Source organism: Tamandua tetradactyla, chromosome 3, assembly GCF_023851605.1.
Source record: "Tamandua tetradactyla isolate mTamTet1 chromosome 3, mTamTet1.pri, whole genome shotgun sequence".
NCBI lineage: Eukaryota > Metazoa > Chordata > Mammalia > Pilosa > Myrmecophagidae > Tamandua > Tamandua tetradactyla.
In genome coordinates, this window is record NC_135329.1 from 112,937,001 (window position 1) to 112,964,890 (window position 27,890).

General features: G+C 37.1%; 1 protein-coding gene across 2 annotated transcripts in view; it reads left to right on the forward strand.

The window, feature by feature from the left end:
* Window positions 1–27,890, forward strand: part of ARHGAP15 (Rho GTPase activating protein 15) — a 612,447-nt gene that overhangs the window by 64,436 nt on the left and 520,121 nt on the right. For both annotated transcript variants that reach the window (XM_077153695.1, XM_077153696.1), the window contains exons 3-4: window positions 12,704–12,772; window positions 27,754–27,815. In XM_077153695.1, the coding sequence (XP_077009810.1) occupies window positions 12,704–12,772; window positions 27,754–27,815 (131 nt within the window). The remainder of the gene's footprint in view (window positions 1–12,703; window positions 12,773–27,753; window positions 27,816–27,890) is intronic.

Consider the following 27,890-nt stretch of genomic DNA (forward strand, 5'->3'; position numbering starts at 1 on the left):
AAGGAATCCCTGTATATTCAACTCAGCTTTACTTACAAAAAAGCAAGGCTCTACCTCTTGGAATATGAAAAATTGTATTTTGAATGTTTTTAGGCTAAAGTTTTCTGTTTTAAAGTTATCCTATATAGTTTTCATTTTAAGAGTTTACATTATAAACTTTGAGCTTATAATATCAAAATATATTTTTAGCATTACTTAAATCCATATTTCCTAGGCTTATTTTGTACCTGCTGAGGGCTCTGCTTTAAGTTTCTCCTTCCACATTATTGAACTGCCACTGATTTCAAATCCCTGCCCGCTAAACAATATAATGACCGTTCTATGTCCCTTTATCTTCAAATTATTCCCATTTCTATATTTTCTCAGCCCTCACATTCCCTTAAAATATCTCCTAAATGGACCTACAGAGGATTCCTCCCTAAATGCCCAGGATAACAATTTGGGAAACATTACTCTATGTGACTGATTTCTCCCCAAACCAACACTTTGATCATTTAAAAACGAGGGCCCTTGCCGAGAGCACTAATGAGCTAACTCGTGAATTGTGGTGTGTACACAATGGAGGATAAAAAATGGGCTTGGAATTACACTCCGTCTTTATTCATCCAAGGGGAGCATTAGTGAGAGAATTATTTTTTAAACATTAATACTATTTTGGCAGCTTCCTTTGATTTGAAAATGAAAAAGATTTGAAGTAGGTGGCTAGTGAAAGGACTTTCTATTTTTCTTTATAGATTTTTTATTACAAAGTATAGAAATGAATGTCTTTCCATGAAATTCGCAGAGTCAGAGAACTTGTATCTCACCCACTGAAAACAACCAAGAGGTGGTTTACTAACTCCTTCCACCTAATTCCCAGAAATGTATTCATCTGGCTAAATAATGACTTGCATTCTTTTTCTGATATGGAGCTAAACGCAAATGTAAGCATTTCACGTCTTGGTAAGTTCTTTGGGAAGGTTCATTTGACTCTGTAAAATACCTTTACAGGACAGGAGGAAGCCAAGACCGGAAAGCATAGAAAAAGGGTTCGAGTCCCTTCTATTTCTTACGTTTTCCTGTCACCCTATTTTCCCTTCCTTTGGTAGGTCTATTAGGGAAGGAGTCATCATCCTGAAGTCCAGGGCCTTTCTTTCTCTTTCTGTTGTGTGTGTTTGTTTTGTCTGTTACATTTTGATATCACTGCTTATTTTTATCAAGAGTATTCATGAAGTTAAAACATTAGTCTAGAAAGCTTTTGATTAAACATAGCATTCCTCTGGCTTCTTATTTGCCCACCCATCAATCTCACTTCCTAGAGGCAATCACTTCCAACAGCTTTAGTTTCGTTCTTTCCCATATTAATTTTCATATTTTAAACATGAATATATTGTTATTTTCTGATTTATCTGTTTTAGGCATCTACTGACTTTCTGTTTGGACAGTTTAATACTAGTTCTCTTACACTCTAGACTTTCTTTCCTTCCATCAATAGTTGTCAATATATGATATTGGGATTTTCTAAATATTATTTACACCTCAGTAAAAAATTACATTTCTTTTTGTATTCAACTTTTTTCAAGGAGTTAATGATTGTCTTAATTTTTAATTTGCTCATATTTTGTCATACTTGTAACTAATTTTCCAAGATTCCAGCAAATCTGTCAAACACCTATCAATCTTTTTGCCAAATACTGAAACATTAAATTGTATATTGCCTCTATTTGTTTGTTTTTTTATCGTCGCCATCTTCTTGCTTCAATTTGGACCGAAGGCTCTATTGACCTGACATGCAGTTGTGAACATGGGACATTCCTTTGTCATGCTTCTCTGTTCCTATGCCTTATTTCCAGTATCTTCTTTTCCTTGGTCTAGTCCTTCAATTCATTAAAGCTCTTTCCCCAGTAGCTTCCCAACAAAGACATAGAGGAAATGAATGTTTTGAGTTCTTCCAGATCTGAAAATGTCTTTTTTTTCAGTTTTGTCATTTTATTAATAATTTGACAGGCTACACAGTTCTAGTTTGAGAATGAATTTTGTGTTCAATAAATATCACCTTATTTGATTTATTGATTCATTGATTGATTTTTGGTAGCCATGCCTGATCACTTGTATTTTTAAAAAGCTGACTGAATTATCAATGTGCTTTGAGATGGGTTCTAGGCTTGCTGACTGACAGGCTTCTCTATGGAATGATCACGTGGTGAAGCAGGCTTTTCTTTCAGGATCTCCAAATTTCTGTATCTGAAAGACTTGATATCTATAGAAGGCTTGTTCAGTCTAGATGATAGGATGCATTTTTTCCTATGGCATTTCTATGGAAGGGTTGAGAAGATGGTTAAGAGTCCCATTGCTTACTGGTCAGATTTTTTTAAAAGCATTTGATTCACACACCCTTCAATCCTTTCAGTGTGCATAATCAGTGCCTCTCAGTATGATCACAGAGTTGTGTTTCCATCACCACAACCAATTTTAGTGTATTTTCATTTCTCCAAAAAGAAAAACCCCACACCCCTAATACCCCCCCTAATATTGACACTTAGGATTGGTATGTACCTTTGTTACAATTGATGAAGGAATATTAAAATTCTAATGTTGATTATATTCCACAGTTTACATAAGGTGTGTTTTTTCCTGCTTTTCACCCTGTTATTAACACCTTAGCAGTTTAGGTCTTAGTCCTCTAGTTTGCAGCCCAACACTCATATCTGATCTCTACCATGCCAGGTGACACTGAGTCTAGACCCTGGAGAACACCTGGTCTCTCTTTCATGCAGGTCTTGGAGTGGTCACCTGGCTACATGTGATGGGAGTGAGCCCGGCAGGCCAGCTTTTCTGAATGATGCTTTCAGCACTCCTGCTGCTGTGGGCAATATTGACCTTGTCTTTCATGACACCCCAGGCTACCAAGTGATGAGCCTCTTGGATGTTCTAAGTGTGTGTGTGTGTGTGTGTGTGTTTGTGTACAAACTTATTAACTTTGTCATTACTCTCACCTTCCACCACCCCTGCAAACAATTAGGTTAGCACTTTTTCCATATTATGTATTCCAATGCTTTCATGCAATTTTTATTCTTCAATATTTCTTGAGATAGCTCATCTACTTTGCTCCTGTCCTCGTTCTCTGACTTTGTAAGGCTAACACATTTTTCTTTTACTGTAATTTTAATTGATAAGGGTGTTTAAGGTGTGTGGGCAATCCACCACTTTCACCTAGAAGTCCATCCTAGCGTCTTTACTCCAGAAGGTGTCATATCTATGGCAGAGGGTTAATTGACAATCATTTCTCAGTTCCGAGATCCACCAAATAAAAATCCAGAGCATCATTTTTGAGTGGCTAGAGTAGTAAAGTGGATACACATTTATTTAGTCTATCCATTTCCTGATTCTAAAACATTGCGACCATTATTGCACCTTGGATAATGCTCTAGATGGTTTTAAGGACATCCTATTTAAAATTTGCCGAAAATAGAAAATGGTGCTTCACTAGTTGTAAAAAGAATTGAGTGAAAGTGTGATAAACATTTTTCCATATCTTTGCAACCCCTTGCAATATGATGATGATCAATCAACAAGTATTTGTTGAATATTCCATTTTTGAGAAGCAATTAAAAGCTTTGGAGTCAGAAGGTGTGGGGATTTGAATCTAAACACTCTGGGTGAACTGACAGCCTCTGACCCTTACTAACTGTGTGATCTTTTCCTCCTTGCCTTACATTTATCATCTATGCAAAGGGGCTACTAATAATAACTACCTCATAGCATGCTCAGTAATACTGCACTTAATAAATGTCACTGGCTCTAGAGCCAGATTCCCTGTGTTTGAATTCTGCCACTGCTACTTAATAGTAAATCTCAGTCAAGTTCAACTTCTTTCAAAACTGGACTTAGCTGACTTGGTTTGGGACCTTGACCTGCTGATATTATGAGATTTAGATTAGATGATAGACATCAGATTTTGAGCTGATGTTGTAATGGATTGATACTCTTGGGAATCTTGGGAAGAGATGACGTATTTTGCATATGGGAGGGACATGAATCATTGAGGGCCAGAGGTCAGACTTTGGTGAGCAGAATTCTAAGGTAGTCTCCTAGATTCCTGCCTCCTGGTGTACTCATACTATATAATCACCCCTCCTTGCGTGTGCAAGCTCTTTTCTAATAAAATGCTTTCAAAGTGTCTTAGAAGAAACTCTTTGGAACTTCTTCAAGGGAAGAAAGATACTAGTTTAAATTGTTTCTAAAAGCATGAAAGAAGACTTTTTAAAACACATTACTTAATGTTAATTACAATTTACTAGAAAATATGTACCCATTTATTAGAGAGAAATGCTAGAAGAGCAGTGAGAGTTGGTATCGGGGAGAGTATAACTGTGAAGATTTGCCATGGGCTGGGCACTACTCAAATCTGAATATGTATCCATTTCCTTATTTCTCATGCAATCCTTGAGATATAAGTATTATTTTATATTTTCCAGTTGAGGAAATAAAGGCACCAAGAGGTTAAGTAATGTGCTCTGCAGGTTACTGGTAATAGAAGTATCTAAAATAATAATCTACATATTTGTGTAATGCTAGATAAAAGCAGAAATGTATCTTGATCTATATCCATATTTATATCATATCAATATTCATATCTACATCTATTTATGTCTGTATCTATACTTACATCTATATCTATACCTATCTTCTCAATTTTTCCTATAGAAGAGGAGCCTGAGTCCCAAGCATTTTATAAACTGTGTAGACCAGTTTATGATAGATCTATATCAGATATATAGACATAGTTGTTATCCAACTGATATTAGTTATTTAAATTGTAGGCTAGTGGGGAGGGAGAGTTCATTTTGCAAATTCAACCTTATATCAGTAAGAATAGATGTCAGATCTCACCAGTGAAATTCTGGGAGCCCATCTGGAAAAGCCTAGCTATTGATCTGGTTCATGCATGGAAAAGAATGATGAATGGATTCCTAACAAGAGGTCTTAGATATAAGACATTATGGACTATTGCAGGCCTATTGAATTCAGGTCACTTTATAAAGAGAAACAATATGATATTTGAAATACCAACCCCACGATATGTGCTTAGTGACCTACTAGGTACTGGTATGAGGGGAAGCGAGACGTGCCCTCTATCCTCCCAGCTTTGTGGTGACCCCTTGACAGGGTATCTGCTTGTCTTCGTTTTTAGTAAATTAACTGTATGTGTTCTTTCTGTTAACTCCTCAAGGATAAGTGGAGTGTGTGATAAATAAGGAGAGAGAGGATTTACTTTGTGAACTCTGACAGCTTAAATCATAGGCAGAGTAGTCAAACTGAGTAATTTTGGATGGTTCTACTCATTCCTTTGTCTAATTTCACCAGAAGCTATTGCGGTTCACGTGAATTTTTTTTAAACGGTATCAACTTACCTCTTCTTTGACTCATTCTCTTTTAAAAATACATCTGAGCAAGTTGTGCTAACATGGTCAATTAGAAAAGCAGGATGAGGGATCATTCCTTAAGAAAATGTGCTGCCTTTGAGAGTTATTTTAAAAAAGAAATGCAGAAAAATGGCAGATTTTCTCTTATAAACCGTATGTTCTTGCATTTCGGATATCTGGAATCAGCAGCTTGCCAGAAACATTTCCAATCACAAACTAGACTAACCCGTAAAGGTGTCCAAAGAAGTCTGTTCTGATTACTGAAGATGTTGAACTAGTCTTGACTTCAAACAGTAGATATTTCCACACTTTAGTGGTATATGACAGCTCTATTCATTCCACAATGTCAAATTCTTTGGTTTTGGCCACTGGGTATTTATGCATTTCTGGCTGGGGAAGCAGAGAAGCCTAATTTGATTCTGGAGCCAAAAGTTTTTAGGCCCTGTTCCTTTGGAACTTGGACTCGAGGATTTTGGCACTGTGTGATGACTAGGACAGATCAAGTAGTCACACATAACTAACTGACTCAACAGAGCATATTAAGGGAGAAAGATCGTGCCTACACATTGGAGACCATTCTCCAAGGCAGACTGAGAACACCCTGAATTAAATCTCTCCTAAACAAACACACGAGGAAAGCATGGCTTCCGCATACCTTCCTGCACTCCTCTCCACCGCAGCCCGACTGGTTTGAGAGCCACAGGCAGATGCAGACATTACGCTGCTCTTATTATCGTCTGTGTGCTGTCTGCTAACAGGCATTCATATGCTTTGGATCATTAATGTCACAACCTCCTATGCCAATCTATCCCTCTCCTCGGCTTTGCTGCAGACTGGAAAGTGAGATGCTAGTTCTCTTTCTTTTCCTTTCCATCAATTCCTCTAGCAGGAATATGTTCAAAGGTCTGAATACCATAGCTTGTACCCTTGCCCCCATTGAGCATATCCATTAAGCTTTTCCTTTTTTCTTGAGTTATTTCTTGGAAAGCAAACAATCTGTGCTGGGGCTGTGATGGACAAAATGTGCCATAACTTAAGCTCTTTCCTGGTGCCATTGAGCTATGTGAGAGATCTGCTTTCTTACACTCATGGCAAATGTCTTCTGACTCCAGGTGTTTGGGATTTTCACAATCCAACCCATTTCTGTGTTTGAAATTGTCCTCTGGGGCTTTGTGAATTCTTCCCTTTCACCCAACTATAGGTAGTGAGTTGTACACATTTGTGCATCTACCTGTGCAACCTCGCATGTGTCCGCAGAAGTGGAGAAACACAAGTTTCTCTTTCAGAGAAGGCACAGATGACAGATAGTGTACAGAGAGACAGGGAGAGAAAAAAAAACTGTCACTTGTAGTATTATGCAGGCTGCCCATCTAAACCCATCATTGCCTGGCATCTACCCACTGAGGGCAAGGATCCAGCCAACTTGTGAGTGGGCACCATGCCATTTGAGCAGATGGGCATGAAGTCGGCAGCCAGTAGACCATGTATGTGCATCAACGGTGGGTGTTGAGGGCACGATTCCCAGAGGAGACTGTCCTAACAGCTGTCTGGCCTGAGCCAACTTACTTACAACCAAGGAAAAGTGCCATCCTTCAGTCCTGCTGAGTTGGATTAACCTTCAGAACAAATCTGCTTTTTTTAGCAGCATAAGGTAAGTTGGGAGTCTCAAAAACCTCAAAGATTAAGTGAAGAAAGCAGAATGGAAAAATAAAATTGTTAGAGATTGACAAAAAGTGCCAAGGGCATTCACTATGCCTATTTAAAATATTTAACCAAACGTCTGTGGATCTTGAAAGAGAAGTGACCTTTCAACACAGGGAGAGCATTTTCATTGAGTTAGGACATTTCCACCTTTGCATGAAGAAATAATGATGCATGAGGGAAAGTGTTGTTAGCCTGTAGAAATCTGACTAGGCGGATATCTTTGTCAAAATTTACATAGCATAGATTAAACCTGATATATCACGGATCAGAATTTTCTAAGAAAGAACATAATTGAACATACCCTTGAAGAAGAAAGAAGTCAACTTGGTATTTCAACCTAAGCCCTTCTGAGCAATAAAAGGAACTTTACATTTCAGACCAAAATATAAAGCCCGATTCTAATTTGTTGAGAATTTCCAGATGGTAAAACATCATGAAATGAGATATAGGTTGTGTCTGCCCAACGTAGCCAAATGGTGATTTGACAATGATTTGTTTCAGTTGGCTAAAAATAGGTAGACAATTTTGGTAATTCAGACCCTCGATATTTTTTGTTTGTTTTCTCTTTTGCTTTGTTTGGAGTTCTTTGTGAAATAATGTTGTTGGTATTGTTTTCCATTGTCTTGAATCTTTTTTATTTAAAATATAACATATAACCTATAGTTGTGGAGAAATATTGGTTCAGTGCAAGTGTTCTGGATTACCTGTGGGTATTTTCTAAATCCGTTCTCTAAACTATTTTCTTTTATTTATACCAATGGAGTAACTATCTCTGTTGTGGAGGAATAAAAGAGATGAGTAGGCTGTTTTCCCTGTTAATATGGTAGTAACTGTAACTGCAGCACTAACAAATTATTTGTTGCCTTAGATCTAATACTGCTGGTAACGTTATGAGTAGAATAGAATGTTTTTGTGTCTCTTTCGTTCCTTAGTTTCTCACTGTATTGATTTAGAAATCCATGGCTAAATACAAGTCCTTCTACAGAGAAAAAACAAGGTAAACTAAAGATAAGACAATACAGAAATGCAGTTTACATGAATGAAAGGCAGAAAAATTTATTATTTCGGTATCTGTGCTTTTCTTGGTTGTAGTTATTCCTATCTTTGAGAATGTATGAAGATTGAAATTGTGGTGTGTCTACCTTCCATACAAACCTACCTCTCAGTCTGAGAAAATTCTTGGCGAGAATAATTACTCTTTAAACCTAAAAAAATAATTGAGAGGACTAAAAAGAAGTAGTGTTTAGCAAGGAAACGCACCTATAACATATAATGAGTTTTTAGTTGGGCGTGCTGAATTTCTTCTTTGGAAAAAAAAAAATAAGACAAGGGACAAATTTTAAGGAGTTAGATTCATTCCAGCGAGGTCTTCCCTTGGGCTATCCAGAAGACAGGCAAACGTGGTTGAAGCTGAATTTAATTCAACTAGACTTATCCTGGGTCTGAGTGGCTGGTGAGCCCTATAGGTGACATAGAAGCTGACTGAAGAATACTCAACAAATAAAAAAATGCTGATAAGCAAACTTTAGTATGTCCTCGAGAAGGTCTATGAATATTTTCCTCTCATTTCTGTAGGGGATAAAAGAGATAATAAAAAGTGTCAGATTTCTGACAATAGACAGCCTCAGGAAGCTTAGGGAAGTGCCCCCTGCTCCCTGGAACCAAAAAGCAAAATGACATTAGCTTATGGAAGCCCAAAATGGTCACTGAATAATGCTGTGCATGGAGGGGGCAGAGGGAGGACAACATAAAAGTAAATAATTTACTTATTATGTTACTAAAGATCAAAATAAAAGAACTTGATCTTTCTTTGATAAATATAACTGCCACCTTAGGACTAGGAAAAGACATGTTAAGGTAGTAGTAGAATCATTGTGAGACATGTATGAATTTTATGTGTTTCTTCATAGAAGTAAAACTAAAAGATTAACAGCTACATAAGGTGAAGTCCTTCGATCTTAACTTTGTTTTATCTGAAAAGCAGTTACCTACCACAGACACGTGGTTAAAATATAGCTATCACTTAGATTGATGTGTATTATTTCTAAACAATCAAATTGTTGTGAGTACAGGAAATATTGGCCAAGTCTCCACGTTCTAAAAGAAGAAATAAACTTCACCAATTTTCCAAAATTTCTTACTGTGATAGCTTTCAGAAAAAGAATTTGGCAAAGCATGAAGATTTGAATGTAAGAATTGGGATGCTCACACATACACACACACACACACAAGCATGCAACTTTTGAGAAACTGTGAAGAAAAAAACTAAACTTAGCCATGGATTTATTTCTTGTTTTTATCCAAGTAACCAGGGAAAGTTGCTAATGGGAGGTATGCCTCAGAGAATGTACTTCTGTGAAAATATTGGAACAAACTAATGCTTTTCTTCAAGTGATTTTATTTCAATTCTAAGCCACAAGATATAAACTTTCATCAAAAATGGTAATCTATTTAAAATAAGAGCTATGTGGAATGTTTCATGTTTATGTATAACTTTCATAGTAGACCCTCCTACACAAGGAAAATAATATGCCCAAATTCTGTTATTTTTACAGTATGTAATATATCAAGTACTGAGTCCACCCATCAGTTTCATATTCTTTAAATAGATAAAAATGAAAAAAAAAAAAAAGAATGGAATAAAAAAATGAAGGCATTTTGAAAAAATGATTTTTTAATTCTTTTTTTTTTTTTTGGAGGAAAAGACATCTGAAAAACTTAATCATGATGCATATTCTAATAAGACTAAAAGGAATTTAAAGGAAAATATGCACTGCACATTCTGAATACTTCATTTTTCTTCTCTGCTATGCACCAATAGAAAGCTAAAGTACTGGGAGGAGAGAAGCAGGGGTGGAGGTGGGGAAAGAGGTAGGTGGCGAAAAAAAAGGCAAAACAGATTTAATCGAAGAGCATTTCAGTGATAAAGTTGAAGCAGATTTTGGGTTCAAAAGAATCCAAATCAAAAGACAATTATAGCTCAGTTTTCTTTTCCAGTGGTAGCAACAAAGCATTTCTATTTACAGAGTACCATCATACAATAGGAAGGCGGCACCACTGGAAAAAGATGGCAAGAACAACAAGAAAAGATGAGGTCTGATATTCTTTTTCTCTCCAAAGAAAGGATTACCTCCAATTCAATTCATTTATGAAAGCTCCATTTCTGATGGGTGCAGAGTATTGTGATAGAAAAACGCTTTAAAATATAACCACGCCACTTCAAAAGGAACTACTTGGCATTCTTAATTAATAGGCCAGATAAACTAAATTGTTAAGGCCTCTTTTTGCAAAAATATTGGAAGCAAATTGGAAGGTAACAATTTATGAGTCTTGTAAATGGAAAGTGTGAAATGATATTAAAATCAACAATTCATAATTTAAGAGTATGAAACTTAGCGAAAAATGAAGCTGTGAACATTTAATATGTGGTAGACATATAAACACGTCCACTCATGTTTAGAGGGAGGCTCTGTATGCGTTTTTCTTTTTTTTATACTGTACGGCGGAGGTCACATTTCATTCTTTTTCCGTGGTGGTATCCCCTTATTGCACACCATTTGCTGAATTTTTGTTTATTTGGTTTTTCACTTGTTTGCTTGTTTGTTTGTTTGGGAAGTGCATGGGCTGGGAATCAAACCTGGGTTTCCCCCGTGGTGGGTGAGAATTCTACCACTGAACTACCCTTGCACCCCCCGTATGCTTTTTAATAAAATTTAGAAACAAAAAAGAAGGCAGGCATATATCAAAATCGTATTTTTAAGACTTCCTCAGAAGAATTGATTTGGAAATTAATAAAGAAAATAATTTATTAAAATGAAGTTGCATGAAGCAACTGTTAATAAATTACTGCTTCTCAAGCTTTCAAAATTCAATAATTAATTGTCAATTCCTCTGAAACTGCAAAGGACTTAAGATCAAACAATTCAATCCACAGTTACGAGTACTCTGAGACTTCACCTAGAAGCAAACTGCTGAAAAAAATGTAGACTTTTTTTGATGTCAGAAACATTTAAAATTTCTGTATTTCTTGAGAAGAAATTAGAACAATCAATAAAAATATGTATTCTGGCTAAAAAATGTATGGTTCAGGGCAGGCCCCAGTGGCTCAGCAGGTAGAGTTCTCGCCTGCCATGCCGGAGACTTGGGTTCAATTTCCGGTGCCTGCCCATGAAAAAAATACATAAATAAATAAGAACACTTAATGTGCTAAACCAGAATATTTTTCAAACTGAGTTTTAAAACATCCCCATGACAATTTGTGAAACTGTCAGATGAGAATAATCAGCCTGTTGAAAATACATAAATACAACAGGATTTTCTGCTATTTAGACTGTGAATTAAGCGAGCCTTTATTTGGTTCAGACTTATCTCATGAAATTTTGTTTGACCCCGAGTTCTCTTTGTAATTCCTGTTTTAATTAAGTCTATCGAGAAACCTTGCTTGAACTACCCTGACCCTTCTTGATAACCACGTGAGTCCATGAGACAAGTTTGGATTTGGAACTTCCTGAATTCATAAGTCTCAGTCAGGATCACCCGCCTTGGGATGGCGCGTGTGTCGGTACCTAATGATTTACTGAGAAGAGCATTAAAGCAAAAGGCAAGTGATGAGAACTTTATATGTATTTTTAACTTCATAACTTAGTTGAGCATGATAGATGAGCTAGCTTACTGATTTAGGAATGGTCAGCCATATTACTTCCCCTAAAGAAATGTTAAAATGCTTCATTATAGGTTCGAAACACAATTTCTAATTTCCTGTGTAAATGTGGACAAATTTATAATTTTGACTCTTCAAACTTCTATCTTAGAAATATCCTCTCCGTGCACACAGGGAATCTCAACTTTGTAATTCCCCAAGAATCTAATGTCTCACTTTATGCATTGTTTTATACTGCTGGTGAAACAGTAGAGAATAGTAGTTGAGAGGATAGGTCTGGGTTAAAATATCATGCCTTTTACTAGCTATCGCTTTTCAAAGCTACTTAAACTGACTGTCTCTGCTTTATAAAAAGGGTGTAATGTTACCAATTTTAAGATTTGGATGAGAATTAAATATGCCAATATATGCAAAACATTTAGAAGAATGCCTGACCAATAAAAAGCGCTCAATAAATGTTAGCAGAGAACAGTCATTTTATTGTTTCTGAACATGAGTGATTGTTTCTGCCATGAAACGTTCAAGGGTGAAATAAGTGTGCATTCCGTCAGTGAATGTTCTCTTCTGTTCCTTTGCCTTCCCATCAAACTTTGTTTGCCAAACTTCAGTCCTTCAATCACTATGTTTGTGGGATTTTTCCATATTTCATACCCCACATAATTCAAAAGGAAAGCACATGACAGGAGGCCTGACGAGGACACTGTGTAAGAAAGGCATATACGTGATGTGAAATATTGTTGCAACCGTCTTTGGGTACACATTTTGTTGAAATCACTCAATGTCCAAAACATTTACTTATCTTTTTATATCTACTTTATGTATCTCCTTGAGTGAATCAAAATATTTTTAATACCCACCATTGCTTGCTCTTTTAAAACATTTAATGCTTTTTTTTTAAAGGCAAAGAATAAGTATCAAATCATTTTTTTTGCAGATATCCCGGCACAGAAGGAATCATTCACAGCATGTCTTGAAGGATGTCATCCCTCCATTGGAACAATTGGTAAGTGATTATTTCAATACTGTGTTATTTATCTATTGCTACAAAAAATAATCCAACCCAAATTTAGCAGCTTAAAGCAAACCATCCTCATGGTTCTGCGGTTCAGGCATCCTGACATGCTTAGCAAGTTCCTGTGACTCAAGGTCTCTTTAAAGGCTGCAGTCAGTTGGCAGCTAGAACCGTGGTTGCATCTGAAGGCTTAGTGTAACTTCTCTCTCTTCCTGGTCATTCCCTGGAGAATCTCATGCAGTGTTACACTAACCGCTTCTCAATTTCTACCTCCAATATGGGCCTCTGCCCTAAGCTCCAGTTTGTGCATCGTGACGTATTCACTTATATGTCTGTGCTGGTTTGAAACCATTGTGCACCCCAGAAAAGCCACGTTCTTTAATCCTCATTCAATATTGTAGGGTGGGATCCCCCCACAGAGATGTGGCACACCAGATATGAGGGTGACCTTTTGAATAGAGGGAAATGTGACTCCTCCCATTCAAGGTGGGTCTTGATTAGTTTACTGGAGTCCTTTAAAAGAGAGACATCTTGGAGAAGAGACATAGCTAAGACAGCCAACACAAGACCCATACATTTGGAAATGCAGAGCCCAGCAGACATTGTCATCTGCTTTCCATGAGATGCTAAGCAAGCCAGAAACTGGAGAGAGCCAAGAGGGACCAAGAGATGAAACCTAGTCCCAGACAAGCCAAGTGAGGAACCCCCACAGGGAACAGAGGCTGAAAGCAACGGAGCCCAGGAGCAAGGGACCAGCAGATACCAATGATGTGCCTTCCCAGCTGGCAGGGTGTCCCAGACAGCATCAGTCTGTCTTGAGTGAAGGTAACATCTTGTTTGTGCCTTAATTTGGACATTTTCACAGCCTTAGAACTGTTAACTTGCAACTTAATAAATTAATAAATTCCCTTTTTAAAAGCCATTCCATTTCTGATATATTGCATTCAAGCAGCATTTAGTAAACTAATACAATATCTATGATACATCTCAGATTCAACATATCCTAAACAGATCCAAATTTTCCCCAAAATCTGTTCTCCCAAGTCTTCCTCATTTCGTGAAATGCTTTAGTCAAAAATCTTAAAATCGTCTGATGCCTTTGTTTCTCTCATAGCATATACTTAACCACCAAGGAACCCTTGTTCTGTTTTCAAATTAAATCTGGAATCAATTCACTTCTCATCATTCCTTACCTAGACACCGCAATGGCCTCCTACTTTCACTCTTGTCCTCCATAGCTTATTTCAACGCAGCAGCCAAAGTGATCCTATTAAAATCTAAGTCAGGTCATGTTGCTTCTTGGCTCAAAATCCTCCATGGCTTTCAGTCTTACCCAGAGTAAAAGCTGAAAAACATCCAGCCATCCACCAGGTCCTACAAGTGCCCATGCATCTCTGACCTCACCTCTCCCTCTCTTCTCGTGCCTCATTTCACCCCAGCCATGCTGACCCCCGCGTTCCTTCCTCAGGACCTGTCCATCTACTTTCCTGTCCCAGTAACAGAATAATTCCTCCGTGTCCAGGGCTTCATAAAGCTGAAGGAACTATTAGAGGGGAGGGCCATACCTCATTTGCTGTTTTAGTATGAGGTCTTCATGAGATGCCTGGCCCGTTGCGGCTATCCACCAAATGGTAAAGTGATTATGTTTCTGTAATTTTGATGACAGAGCAAAGTCCATATCAGTAATTATAAACAGCTGTGTTCTATAGAGAATAAGTGAGTGTTTGCTCTGAAATATTCAATGAAATGTGACAGAAGTTAGATTGCAGATGGAACTATGTGAGTATACGTACATATATATACACGTGTGTGTGTGTGTGTGTGTGTGCATGTAGTCACATATATAGGTGCAATTATATTTGAAGAGTGCCTTAGGTGTCCCAATTTTTTCAAAATAGATATTGGATATATTTTTTTAATTCAAATTATGATTACTATTCAACTTTAATCAATAACAAATATCTAATTTCAATAATTATATGTGTTATGCTTTATATATGTATATAAAGTATAGGTTCTTATCAGAGAAACAAATAGAATGTTCAAAAATAGTTTTCTTGATTTACACTACCGTCATGAAGGTTATTTGTTCATTTTATGGCCTTCTCAACTCTGCAGTCTCAATATCTAATAAGTGAAACCCACTTTGAATATTCCACTTATGGGTAATATGTTAATAGATAATACATCTATATACTCAACGCTCTAGACATTGCAATGGCCTTCTAACTGGTCTTCCTAATTTTCACTCTTGCCCTCTATAGCTTATTTCAACGCAGCAGCAAAAGTGATCCTATTAAAATCTAAGTCAGGTCGTGTTGCTTCTTGGCTCAAAATCCTCCATGGCTTACAGTCTTACCCAGAGTAAAAGCTGAAAAACATCCAGGAGTCAGAAAACCTTGGAAAGGTGACATTGGGGAACAATGCCAAATAAAAGAAAATATAATAATTTGCTAGCTCTTTAGTTTGTAGTCTCTCAATCTCTTTCTCTGCAAAGAATGTATCTCTCTGTTCTCTGTCTTTCTGGCACACGTGCATGCGTGTAAGCGCACGCACACACACACACACACACACTTTGGAATTACTACTCAATTCACTTCTTACTCCCGACTTTCACTGGATCCTCTTTCAATACTTGTTTATCTTGCTTTGTCTTGTGAGCAAAGGTAATATTCACCTTTTATCCCTTAATCTTTATTTGAATTGAATTTCTTATTTAATGTTTTATTACAGTTGAATGGTTATCTTTCTCCCAAAATTCTTATTTGTGACTTTCTCCATTAGGTTGGACAATGCCAAAATAATTACCAATTCCCCTAAACAACAAATTCTGAATAATTTTTAACTTTTCATTGCCATTCGTACAAAAATTGAATTATGTTTCAGGACCTATAAGTTTTTCTTGACGTCTGACTCAGACTCTTTCCACCTAGGTTTCCATTACATATTTTCTCCAAAACTCTAGCATGCTACACTCCTTGTTTCCCTCATTTACTAGTGTTGTTTCTAGAGCCTTCCATGGGTTCTTTCATGTTTCCCTTGGCAGTATATAGCAGGATGAGCTACCATGTATGAAACAATAAATATCAAATTTCTTTATAAAATAATAAAATCTTTGAAGTTGGTGTTATTATTTTTACAAAATGGATCCTTAGCTTATTCCAACATTTTGTGCCATATAAATCTTATTTTTTTTATCTCTGATTTTCCAAGAATCACAAGACACCTTGGCTTTAGTGGTAATAGGTAAAGAATTCATAAGATCTACCCTCCTTGGTGAAAACCTTGACTCCCTTTACAAAACTGAAACCCTCCATTACATATGCTCCAATAGATGCTATGATTTCTCCCTTAATATCTCTTAATCATTTAATAAGATAGATTATGATCAGCATGTTTAAAGAGAAGAATGAGGCATTTCTTTTGAATATTGACAAAAATCCATTCCTTATTGGAGCCTAAAATCTCACGTTGGAAAGTATCCAATTCACTGACAGGTGATGTCATTTATGCCACATGGTATGCAAATCCACATTCTTTCAGTGGAAAGGGCCTAAATCACTTTGCGCGAATCCATGTGGTTGCTGAACAAGTGCTATCATGCAGTGAAGGTTTTAAGTATATTTGTTAAATATATTTAAATAAATATGCCTTTCCTTCCTGATCTTGTATATTCCACATTGTAATTTTTTATGATACTACATAAATTCTTTATTTTCAGGGCACTTTATGTTTCACCCCTAAAGAAATGTTCAGGAAAAATAACCCTGTCTTTAACATGCTAAATCGTTATCCTCCTTATTTTTATCAGAAGTATATAAGACATGTCTGTGGATAGCCCTGCAGGAGTCAAAAGCCTGTGGCAGGTTTTAGAGAATATCTGCTACCCCCTGAGCTAGGAGGATTTCGAGGACAGAGCTCAGGAAGTTGCCATGGCTTAGGGGCAAAGCAGGCTTTTGCAGATAAACCTTAAGTCACAGATTCTACCTTTTGGAGCCAGATATCATTTTTTGGATTAATTAATACTTGTATAGGCTTTAAGGATGAAAGACATTGTGAACATACACTGTTTTCTTATTGTAAAAGAAAGGACCATTACTTTGGGAAAATAATGCTATCCTTAAATTGCAAATATTTCCACAAATTCTGGGGTCTTTCAAAATTCTGCTTTGGTTAGATTGTGAAATAACATCATTCCAAATCTTCAAGCTGGTTGTTAGTTAATAATAAGCTTTATAATTTAATAATTTTAATTTTATCTTCAATATTTCATTGTTTCACATGCCTTTCCTTGGCCCAAGCAGGAGCATGCTTATTAATTCAACAAATATTTGTTGAGGCCATACTTGTACTAGACACTGTGCTAAGTTTTGTGTGTACAATTCAAACTGGGAGGAAGAGAAGCTAAACAAGTAAAAGAACCCATAAGTTTAGAAATAAAAATTACGAAACTGTGCTATGAAAGAAGAAAAACAAGTTTCTATTAGAAAGGGAGAACCTACATCAAAGTAGCATGAAGGGAGGATTGAAGTTCAGATTTGCAGGATGGTTAGGAGTTAGCCAAGGAAAAAAACTACAAGGAAAATATTCCAAGTAGAAGAAACAAAGTGCAAAGGTCTGGGGAAAAGTGGTACATCCGAAAAATGCCCTAGGGGCTAGAATATAGTGAGCAAGGGAAATAAGGCAGGAAAAGCGGTTGGGAGGGAAACGCAGTTCACATCATGAAGAGTGATGGGAAGGAGTTTGAAGCACAGAAACAAATTGTGATAACTTCTGTCATTTATACCCACATTTGAAGTTGATTCAAATCTAGAGTAGAGAAAAAGAACACACAGAAGAAGAAGGAAAAATATTTGTAACATTGAACAATCCTTTCTCCCCTATTGTACAGTCCCAAATTAGGCTATAACTGAACAACTGAATTACCTGATAAGTGGCCCAGACAGTAACCAGGAAAGCCATTCTCACTGAATTCCAATGACAGGCAGAGAACAAGTCATATATTTAGATCAAAGACTCAAAGAAATAGAACTCATGGAAAAAGAAGAGAGAAATTGAGGAGGAAGAAAGGAAGGTGGGATATAGAAAAGGCCTCTAGAAGACCGAAGAAAGTTCTTGAGTTACAACGAGGCACCTTCATTGGTCTGTCTCCCAAACGGAACCTGGATTTCTTGTTAGTGACTGTGGTAGTTAGATTCATGTGTCAATTTGGCCAGGTGAAGGTGCCTAGTTCTATTGCTGTGGGCATGAGCCAATGGCATGTGAAGCTCATCTGTTGCTGATTACATCTGCAGTCGGCTAGGAGGTGTGCCTGCTGCAATGAAGGATGTTTGGGCTAGGAGGTGTGCCTGCTGCAATGAAGGATGTTTGATTTAATTGGCCGGTGCTTAAAGAGAGAGCTCAACGTAGCACAGACCAAGCAGCTCGGCATACCTCATCTCAGCACTCACAGCTCAGCCCAGGCTTTTGGAGATGCAGAAAGGAAACATCCCAGGGAAAGATGCTGGAACCTAGAGGCCTGGAGAGAAGGCCAGCACCAGAGATCGTCCTGTGCCTTCCCATGTAAGAAAGAACCTCAGTTGAAAGTTTGCTGCCTTTCCTTTGAAGAACTATATGTTAACTAAATGAATCCCCTTTTATTGAAAGCCAATCCATCTCTGGTGTGTTGCATTCCAGCAGCTAGCAAACTAGAACAGTGACCAAAAGAGCATACTGGTTGCCAGATGAAAGGCTCAGGAAAATGACTGATGGGGCTTCTTAAACTTCAAATAGCTTTTACAGAATGACATTTTAATGAGTTTGGGATAAATAAATCAGGGACATGTGGATAAAATTTCCCCTGAAATTCACGTGGGTGGGGTGGTGGTGATTAAAAATGATGGGGAGAAACTCCTAACATTTGAATACACTTTAAGACATTTGGCAGAACCCTCAAAGTCCGATATGTTCTCTTGCCCCAAGAGAGAGAAAGAAAGAGACAGAAACTAACCATGAAAGTGTTGCTCGACATACACATTAAAGGGTATAGATAGGTTGCAATGAGCAAACCATGTCTAACTCGGAGGCTTGACATCGAAACCAGATTCTCAGTAGCTTCTTTGAGAATTTTTAATACCCCATTTCTTGGCTCACCTCATGTTTGATGCAGAAGTATTTTTCTTTATTTATACTCCCCTTTACAAATAATCCTTGTATGAAACTTAAAAATTCTGGTTTGCCACTTTTAAAGAGTATGCACACTCAGTAAATTATGTATTTGTATGAGGCAAAGCTTCATATCACATTTCTAAAAGCATGAAAGTTCATTCTTGAACCTTATATAAATTAATCATTTAAAAATGTTTCTAAAAACCTGTTAGCGCTTTGTATAATATACAGATAAGCTGGATTTTAAGGAGAAATTGTTTCAGGATTTATTATTATTGTTAGAGAAATTATGGGTTTACAGAACAATCATACATAAAATATGAGACTCCCATACATCAACCCACCACCGTCACCCTTCAATTGACGTGGAACATTTGTCACAATTGACGATAGCACATTTTTACAGTTGTATCACTAACTATTGTCTATGCTTTAATTTAAGGATAGGTATTTGTATAATGTAGTTCCATGGATTTTTAAAAAAATTTTGTTCTATTGGCATATATACAATCTAACACCACTTCCCCTTTAAATCATATTCAGACATATGTATCAGTGATGGCAATTACATTCACAGTGTTGTGCTGCCATCACCACCATTCATTACTAAAACATTTCCACCATTCCAAATAGGAACCCTATATATTTTAAGCCTTAACTCCCATATCCTATCACCATTCTGTCCCCTGGTAACCTATATCCTAGATTATGACTCTATAAATTTGCTTATTCTCCTTATTTCAAATCAGTGACATCACACAATTCTGTCCTTTTCTGTCTGGCTTATTTCACTCAACATAATGTCTTTAAGCTTCACCCGTATTCTTGCGTATATTAGAACACGATTCCTTTTTAACAGCTGAATAATATTCTGGTGTGTGTGTGTGTGTATGTGTATATATACATACATATGTGCATGCACATATACACATATATATATGTGTGCATGTGTATACATGCATGTATATACATTTTATTTATCCATTCATCCATTGATGGACACTTGGGTTTCTTCCATATTTTGGAAGTTGTGAATAGCATTACTATGAACATTAGTGTGCAAATATCTGTTCAAGTCCCTGCTTTCAATTATTTTGGGTATATACTGAGTAGTGGGATTGCCAAATCATATGGTAGTTCTGTATTTAGCTTTCTGAGGAACCACCAAACTGTCTTTCAGAGTGACTGCACCATTGCACATTGCCACCAGCAGTGAATGGGTGTTTCTATTTCTTTGCTTCCTCATCCACACTTCTTATTTCCTGTTTTTTTTTTAAAGTAGCATTCATTCTAATGGGTGTGAAATCATTTTGGTTTTGATTTGCATTTCCCAGATGGCTAAAGATGTTGAGCATCTTTCCATATGCTTTCTGGCCAGTTGTATATCTTCTCTGGGGAGATATCTTTTCAAGTCTTTTTGTGGGATACTATTCCAGAGAACTCATTTTCCTAAAGCTCAAAAATTTCCAAACTAAAACTTTCTGATTTCTGCATATGCAAGGGTTCAGTTCTCAGCTTATCTCTTTCCTTTTGCATTTTACTATATAAACTAAGGAGAAGCCAGGCAGAATATTCCACATTTAGTTTGGAAATTAACTCAACTAGATATCCAAGCTTGCCACTTTCAAATTCTGCCTTCTACCCTATATCAGATCAATTTTAACAAATTCTCTGCCACTTTAAAACAAGGAATGCCTTTTTCCAGTTGGCAATGATACATCTGTCATTTCTGTCTAAGGCCTCATTAGAAGTACCTTTAGCATCCATATTTCTACCAGCAGTTCTTTTCGAAGCAATTTAGGCCTTTCCTATCAAGCTCCTCACAATTCTTCCAGAATCATACCCTTATCCATTTATAAAGCCATTCCAACATTCTTAGTATTTGCAACTCACAGTATCCCACTCCTTGCACCAAAGCTGTATCAGTCAGGGTTCTCTAAAGAAGTAGAACCAACAGAAGATATCTGTAAATATTATAAGATTTTTTATAAAAGGGTCTCATGCAAAGATGGGGATGCACAAGTCTAAATCCATAGGGCAGGCTGCAAGCAGCACCTCCAATGAAAGTTGTCAATGAATTCCCTTGGAGGAGCTGGCTGGCTGAAGTAGGGAGGAAAGCTCTCTCTTCTGACGGCTGACATCATCACTTCTCCCTTTAAAAATCTCAACTGATTGGATTAACTCCCTCATGGCTGAAGACAATCTCCTCAGTTGATTGTAGATGTAATCAGCCATAGATGCAAACAGTTTACTGATCCTTGCAGTAACAGGCTAGTACTTGCCTAGATAACTGGGCACCATTATCTGGCCAAGTTGACACATAAACTAAACCAATACACATACCAACAATACACTGCAAAAATACTGGCATTTATATCACCCAGTTGGTTACCTTTACTGCGGGTCTTTGTTTTTTTATCCTGCTTTATACCACTCTCTAATGTCCTTTCCTTTCAATCTAAAGAACTTTGTTGAGCATTGTTTTCAGGGTGGCTCTGGTAATGATGAACTCCCTCAGATTCTGCTTATCTGCAAATGCCTTTATCTCTCCCTCATTTTTGAAAGACAGTCTTGGCTTGCAGATGTTTTCCTTCAGCACTACAAGTATTTCAACCCACTTCCTTCTTGCCACCGTGGTTTCTGATGAGAAATTAGCACTCAGTCTATTTGGGATATCCTTGTACATAACACATAGCTTTTCTTTGGACTTTCCAGAACTCTCTCCTTGTCCTCTGCATTTATAGTATGATAAATATATGATGGGTATATTTTTCTTCATGTTAATTTATTTGGTGTTCTTTGAATTTCTAGGTTTTGCATATTTACATCTTTTGCTAAGCTTGGAAAGTTGTCTGTCATTATTTCTTTGACTATTCCTTCTGCCCCCCTCTCTCTCTTTCTTCTCCTTCTGGCACCCCCATAATGCATTTATGGTTGTGTCAATTAGCTGTCTTGGGCTATTTTCACTTTTAATATTTCTTTTTTCTTTCTGCTCCTCATTCTGACTCATTTCTAGTATATTACTTTAAAGTTCACTGATTCTTTCTTCTGCCAGCTCCAATCTGCTCATGAAACTCTCTGGGTAATTTTATGCTATGGTCTTCAGTTCCAGTAATTCTGCTTGGTTCCCTTTAAAATTTCTTTCCCTTTAGGTCTCTCATATTGCTTCTTCATTTCTTCCTGATATCCTTTTTTGTTTTTTTTACATGCAATTTTCTAGAGATATATAATATATTCACATAGCATATAATCATCCAAATTGTACAGTCAGTAGTTCACAATATCATCATATAGCTGTGCATTTGTCATCACAGTCAGTTTTTGAACATTTCCATCACTCCAAAAAATAAAAATAAAAATAAGAACCAAAGTAAAAAGTGAAAAAGAACACCCAAAACATCCTACATCCTGCTCCCCCTATTTATTTATTTATTTTTGTCTTTTTTTTTATTCATCTGTCCATTCACTGGATAACAGTGTCAGTCACAAGGTTTTCACAATCCCAGAGTTACAGCTATAAACTCTGTAGTTGTTATTCAGTCCTCTTCAGGAATCACGGCTATTGGTATTTCCCTCTAGCTACTCCAATACACCAAGAGCTGGAAAGGGATATCTATATACTGCATAAGAATACCTCCAGAATAACCTCTCAACTCTATTTTACATCTTTCAGCCACTGAAACTTTATTTTGCTTCATTTCTCTTCACCCTTTTGGCCAAGAAGGTTTTATCACTTCCAGGATGCCAGGGCTGATATCCTTTAATTTTTTCTCTGCACTTTCCTTCAGCTCTTTAAGCATTTTTAAGATCATTTATAAAAAGGTTTCATTCAGAGTGCCTGCAGTCCCTTCTTCATTGGTGTTTTCTGTATTTTCATCCTCTTCCTTTGGATGGCCATCAAATCCTGTTTCTCTATGTGTCTTACACTCTTTTGCTGCACACTACACATTTTAATATTTTAAAATGCTAGTTCTGGGATTTACTCCCTGAGGTGTCTGTTTCTTGGTTTTGGAATCAGCTGGTGATATGATAGAGATTTTCTTATGCCTCAGCCCTCCTATCAGGAAGGTCTGCCCAAGGTAAATGCAGTGCTTAGGGGTTTCTCTTTCTTTCTGGGCCTGTCATATCCTGAACTTTTGCTTGTTAGTTGTTTTGGAGTTTCCCTGTTTACAGGAGTTTGGCTGTCCCCTCTGTTTCCCAGTCCACCTTCTCCCAGGTATTTGAAGCCAATAGACATTTTCCCAAAACTGTCCATCTCTGCAGTTTTTACACATTCTAGAGGGCAAGTTCTGGGAGAAGGGTAATCTTGGAAATGGCTTTCCGAAGTCATATTTTACCAGCTAATATGGGGCCAAAGAAGGGGGTGCAGGCCAGCTCCGAAGTGCCCTGAGGAGGGATTCAGGAAGGGCTCTAAAGTCTTCTCTGTCATCTCCCCAAAGCTGAGCTTTCCTGCCCTGCCTTGCAAATGTAGCCCTTCAGCTAACTGTCCCCTGCAAACTGGTGAAGTGCTGTGTCTTTACATTCCACTGCCTCCTCCCTGTCCCAGGAGAGTTCAAACAATGGGTTCCACTGCAAATTCTGCCTCTGCCTTTGTTGGAACCCAACATTCTGAATTAGCTGATGAAAAGCTGTGATCAGCAATCAGCCCTGCCTATCCTTGTTCTTGGGGAAGAGGGTTTTTTTTCCTTTCCTGACGGAAGCAGTTAGCCAGGAACTGGACCCCACAGGGACCAGCTATGGGGGTAGGAGCGGGTGCTGGTAGCTGCTGCATGGAGAACAAATTATAGTTTTTTTCTGTAATTTATCAGTCTTTTCTTCCCACTCTTCCCTGCTTGCTATACAGTGTTCTTCTGGCCTCTAGGGTTTCAAAATAGCTGTTTCAGATAGTTTCTTTCTGTTTAATACTTGTTCTGGTAGAAGGACTGAGTTCCTCTCTGCTATTGTCCCAGGGTCTCCTTTGTTTCTGGTTTTGACTTTGTTCTGAATGGAATGTATACTGCAAATCACATACATGCTCACAGGATCTAGTATATAGCAAGAAAATCAAAGCCAGTGTAGAAAGAATTGGAGGCTGAGAAGAGAAGCCTAAGCAATGCATTCCGAAGAAGAAAAGGGTGCAGCCTGAACAGAATGTCCAGGAAAACCAATGGAAAGAAGAAAGAGAAATATCTATTTCAGTGGGTAGTGGATATTCTTTCTGTATTTTTTAATAGAAATAACCAAAATAAACAAAAGTATAAACAAAGTACCATGAGCCATTAAAATGTCAGAAAAAATATAGCTGGTGCTTCAATATTAAATTGAAAAATAATTAGATGATGAATCTGTTTGAAAATTATAGCGGCCCAGTAATAGAGAGGTGATTCAAAGTTCTCAAGAGAAAGATCAAGCAGTTATTCAGAGAGTTTTATGAGTCACATTATCTTAGAGGGCTCATTCTTTTTCCCAGGATTAGAGCTTATCTCAGCTGTGTGGGCCTAGAAAATCATATTTAGCAATATGATCAGTATTTTCATAGATGATGAGACCTAAGGACTATCTCACAGTAACAAAATTCATAAGAGTCAGATGTATAAACTGTAATTTTGATACATAAACCTATACTGGGATAAACTGATTTTTTAAGTCTGCCACTCTCTCTATCAAAGTAACTGAGAAGCTGAATTAGGGGTCAGGTGGTTGCCAATGAGCATGGAATCAGAAGAAGGGTGAGGAGAACTCAAATGCATTAACAGAGCAAATATTGTAAGACATAAGTATGTGTAATGTCAGTATTAAAAGCCAAGTCCTCTCTTATCCATATGTGGGGAAAATCTTAATGATATTCAGTTCATTTCCATTTTTAAAGCATGACTTTTGGTGTGTGCAGTGGTGTAGGTGAAAGCCAGTTGTTTGCAATTATATTTCATGATTCTGAGAACAACATGAAACTTTCACATAAAAAATTGCAGTGTCTGTCCCCATGGCTATAGCCCAGGCTGTTCTTTCTGCAACTATTGTTATCATTAATCAAAAGTTGTCTTCTGCTTTCTTGCTTTGTCTAGGTTGATAAACAGGCACTGTCTGAGTGTTCGCTCTTCTCATCTGTATCTAAGCACAGTTGTGTCTGCTGAGTATTTCCTCAATGCTGGCAGACTGGCTGGCATCCAATCTGGTTAAATTGCTGATCTTTCTTGCCACTTAATGTCAAGTAGGGATTCTAGGGGACATTGGATAAATAGCTCAAGAAGCTAGATTTAGCATCTAAAGGTTGGTTGACATTTCTTTAGTATGCATGTTTTAGGAAGTGCCACTGTTTAAAGAACTTCAGTATAGCCTCGATCTTATCATGTAGACTCAAACCTAGATCTAAAAATATCTTTAATCTTGCAAAGATTAAACCATCTGAGCCCTAGATGACCAATCTGCTAAACTATAATTTATAGATCATCTTCCTTTCAGGCCCAGGGTTAATATAAAATAGACATAATTAATTAGAATAATTAAATATGATACCTTGTATAAACCCACAATACAAATGCATAGTTATCTTCTGCTTGCTCTAGTACTTCTTTCAGCTCATTATGTTGCTTTTTTATGTGTAAAATTCTTAGCTTTTTCATTTTACATTTCCCTTCTCCTTTTCGAGAAATAGACATCAATAATACATCTCTGTTGATACTAGATATTTGCCTACCTACAGGTCTTTTTGTAAATTTTTTTTTAAAAGGGTAACATTCTTAGCTGAGAATGCATACATCAATTTTTTTTGTGATGAGTTGAAGGGTTTTTACTTTCTCAGTAGATAAATAGATGTTTTTGGTAACAGTATTCTATTTTTATGCTAAGAAAGTTCCTATAAGACAATATATCTCATCTATGGCTACTCAACACAATTTCCCAATGTACATACCTAAACAAAGGGACCTCCTCTGAGATGCTAATTGTTACAGAAAATGTCTTTTTCCAAACATTTGTGGGAACCACTGACTCCTACAGTTCAACACTGAATGTGTCATACTGATTGTAGGGAATAGACAAATAACATTCCTTGCCACTGAGAATAGGGGGACAGAATATGTAAAATAAAATGTGGAGAAAAGAAATGAATCAGATGAATCCAAATTAAAAAAAAAAAAAAAAAAAGCCAGCCAGTCTGCCAGCATTGAGCACCATGGTTCTAAAAATTATCCAAGAAAGCTCCCTTAGAATCCTTAAGATTTGTGGAGAAAATGTTGAAGAAAAAGAAGACATTTTTCTGGAAGCTTAGATGTATATTTTAAAAAGACATTGTTATGATCTCATAGATCATCATCATTATTCAATATTTACTTCATCAATATTTACTCAATCAAACATGTATTCATCCACTGTGTAGAGAGATAGTACTGTGCTATGTATTAGGGATATCACAATGACTAAGTCAAGAAAAATCTCACCTGCATCAGAGAACCTCATAAAGAAGCAGTTGTTTAATTGGTGGAATTTTAGTGGCATAGGGCCACTCATTTACCCCAAATCATTTTTCCTTTCACCTGTCCATATTGCAGGGGATTGATTTGAATTGTTCCAGGTTCTTATAAAGATTTAAACAAGGATTTAAGTATCCACTCGTTCAGTCATTCATTTATTCAAACAGTATTTATTATTGTGACCACCGGTGCCTGCAAGGTCTCTAGGTGCTGGGAATCCAGGCGTAAAAGGCATCGTCCTTTGCTTCTAATGAGCTCACTGTGCAGTTATCGGAACAGTCAAACAAACAATGGCAATGCCATCTGATAAGTGCTATGATAGCAATAATGACAATGCAAATGGAGAGTCAGGGCAGAGACACGTAATAGAGACTACAAAGGAATCATGGAAACTCTCCCTAATATTAGACAGACAAATCGTGTTTTCAAGTAGATTTGGGGGTCTGTGAGATGAAGAAATGACAGAGGGACAGTTTTATATCAAAGCATGTGGAGTGGCATGGAGGGAGCATAGACCTCTGATATGAATCGGTGACTTAGCTCTTAGCAATATTTATGAATGGGGGGGACAGGGGGAGTGGAAGGTGTTGAGGACTCACCAAGGATGAAAAGATGGAAAGCAGGCTAAGGACTTGGTATAGGGGTGTGAGACAGACGGGAGAGGGTAGAAATAGGGTACTAAGCAATTAAAGTGTCCATCATATATAGACTTTGCTGAGCTCCACAGAAACTCGGTGAACTTATAATGAATTGTTGCATCTCTTTTAGGAAATTTGCAGCTGTGTTGGTAACAAAAGTCAATAAATACAAATAGGAACAAAAGCAAATCTACATCATAGAAGAAGACAATGTACTACTTCACTGTATCTTGGTAGTTGAATGAAATGCATGATATGCAGTTTTAAATGCCATTCCTGGTTCAGTTGGCTCAGTTACCTGATTCCATTGAATTCTTCCTGTTCCCTGGCCTCAGTGAGCACATGGGGAAGTGGGGATAAGGGGTGAAAATGAAGAACTTTTCCAAAGGTGGTAGGTTAAATTAAGAAAGGTATTAAGTTCATCTTTTATTTTATCATTTTTAATCAACTTTGTAAGCAAGTGGCTCCAATGCTCAGGAAAAAAAAGGTGAGTAAAGGTGTCTCACAATATAACAAATCATTCACATTCCCCTTTGTAATCTGTCTTTTGGATATTTAACTGCTTACAATGACTCTGGTCTCACAAGCACTTCCCATAAGCTATCTATACATTATTAATGAGGTTCTATGACTGGAAACTTCCATCATTGCAATGACTCTTGGAATGCATAGGTTCATTCAGACTAATAATGCATAGGAGTTAGTCACAGCTTTAACATATGTATTCTTCTTGCAGATGGTTGAAAAAGAAGGCTATCTTCAAAAGGCTAAAATTGCAGACGGAGGAAAAAAACTAAGGTAATAAAAGGTCTTTATGTTAATCTTATATAACTAGGCTAGTTGTTCACATCCTCAGTTTGTGTGGCTGTTATT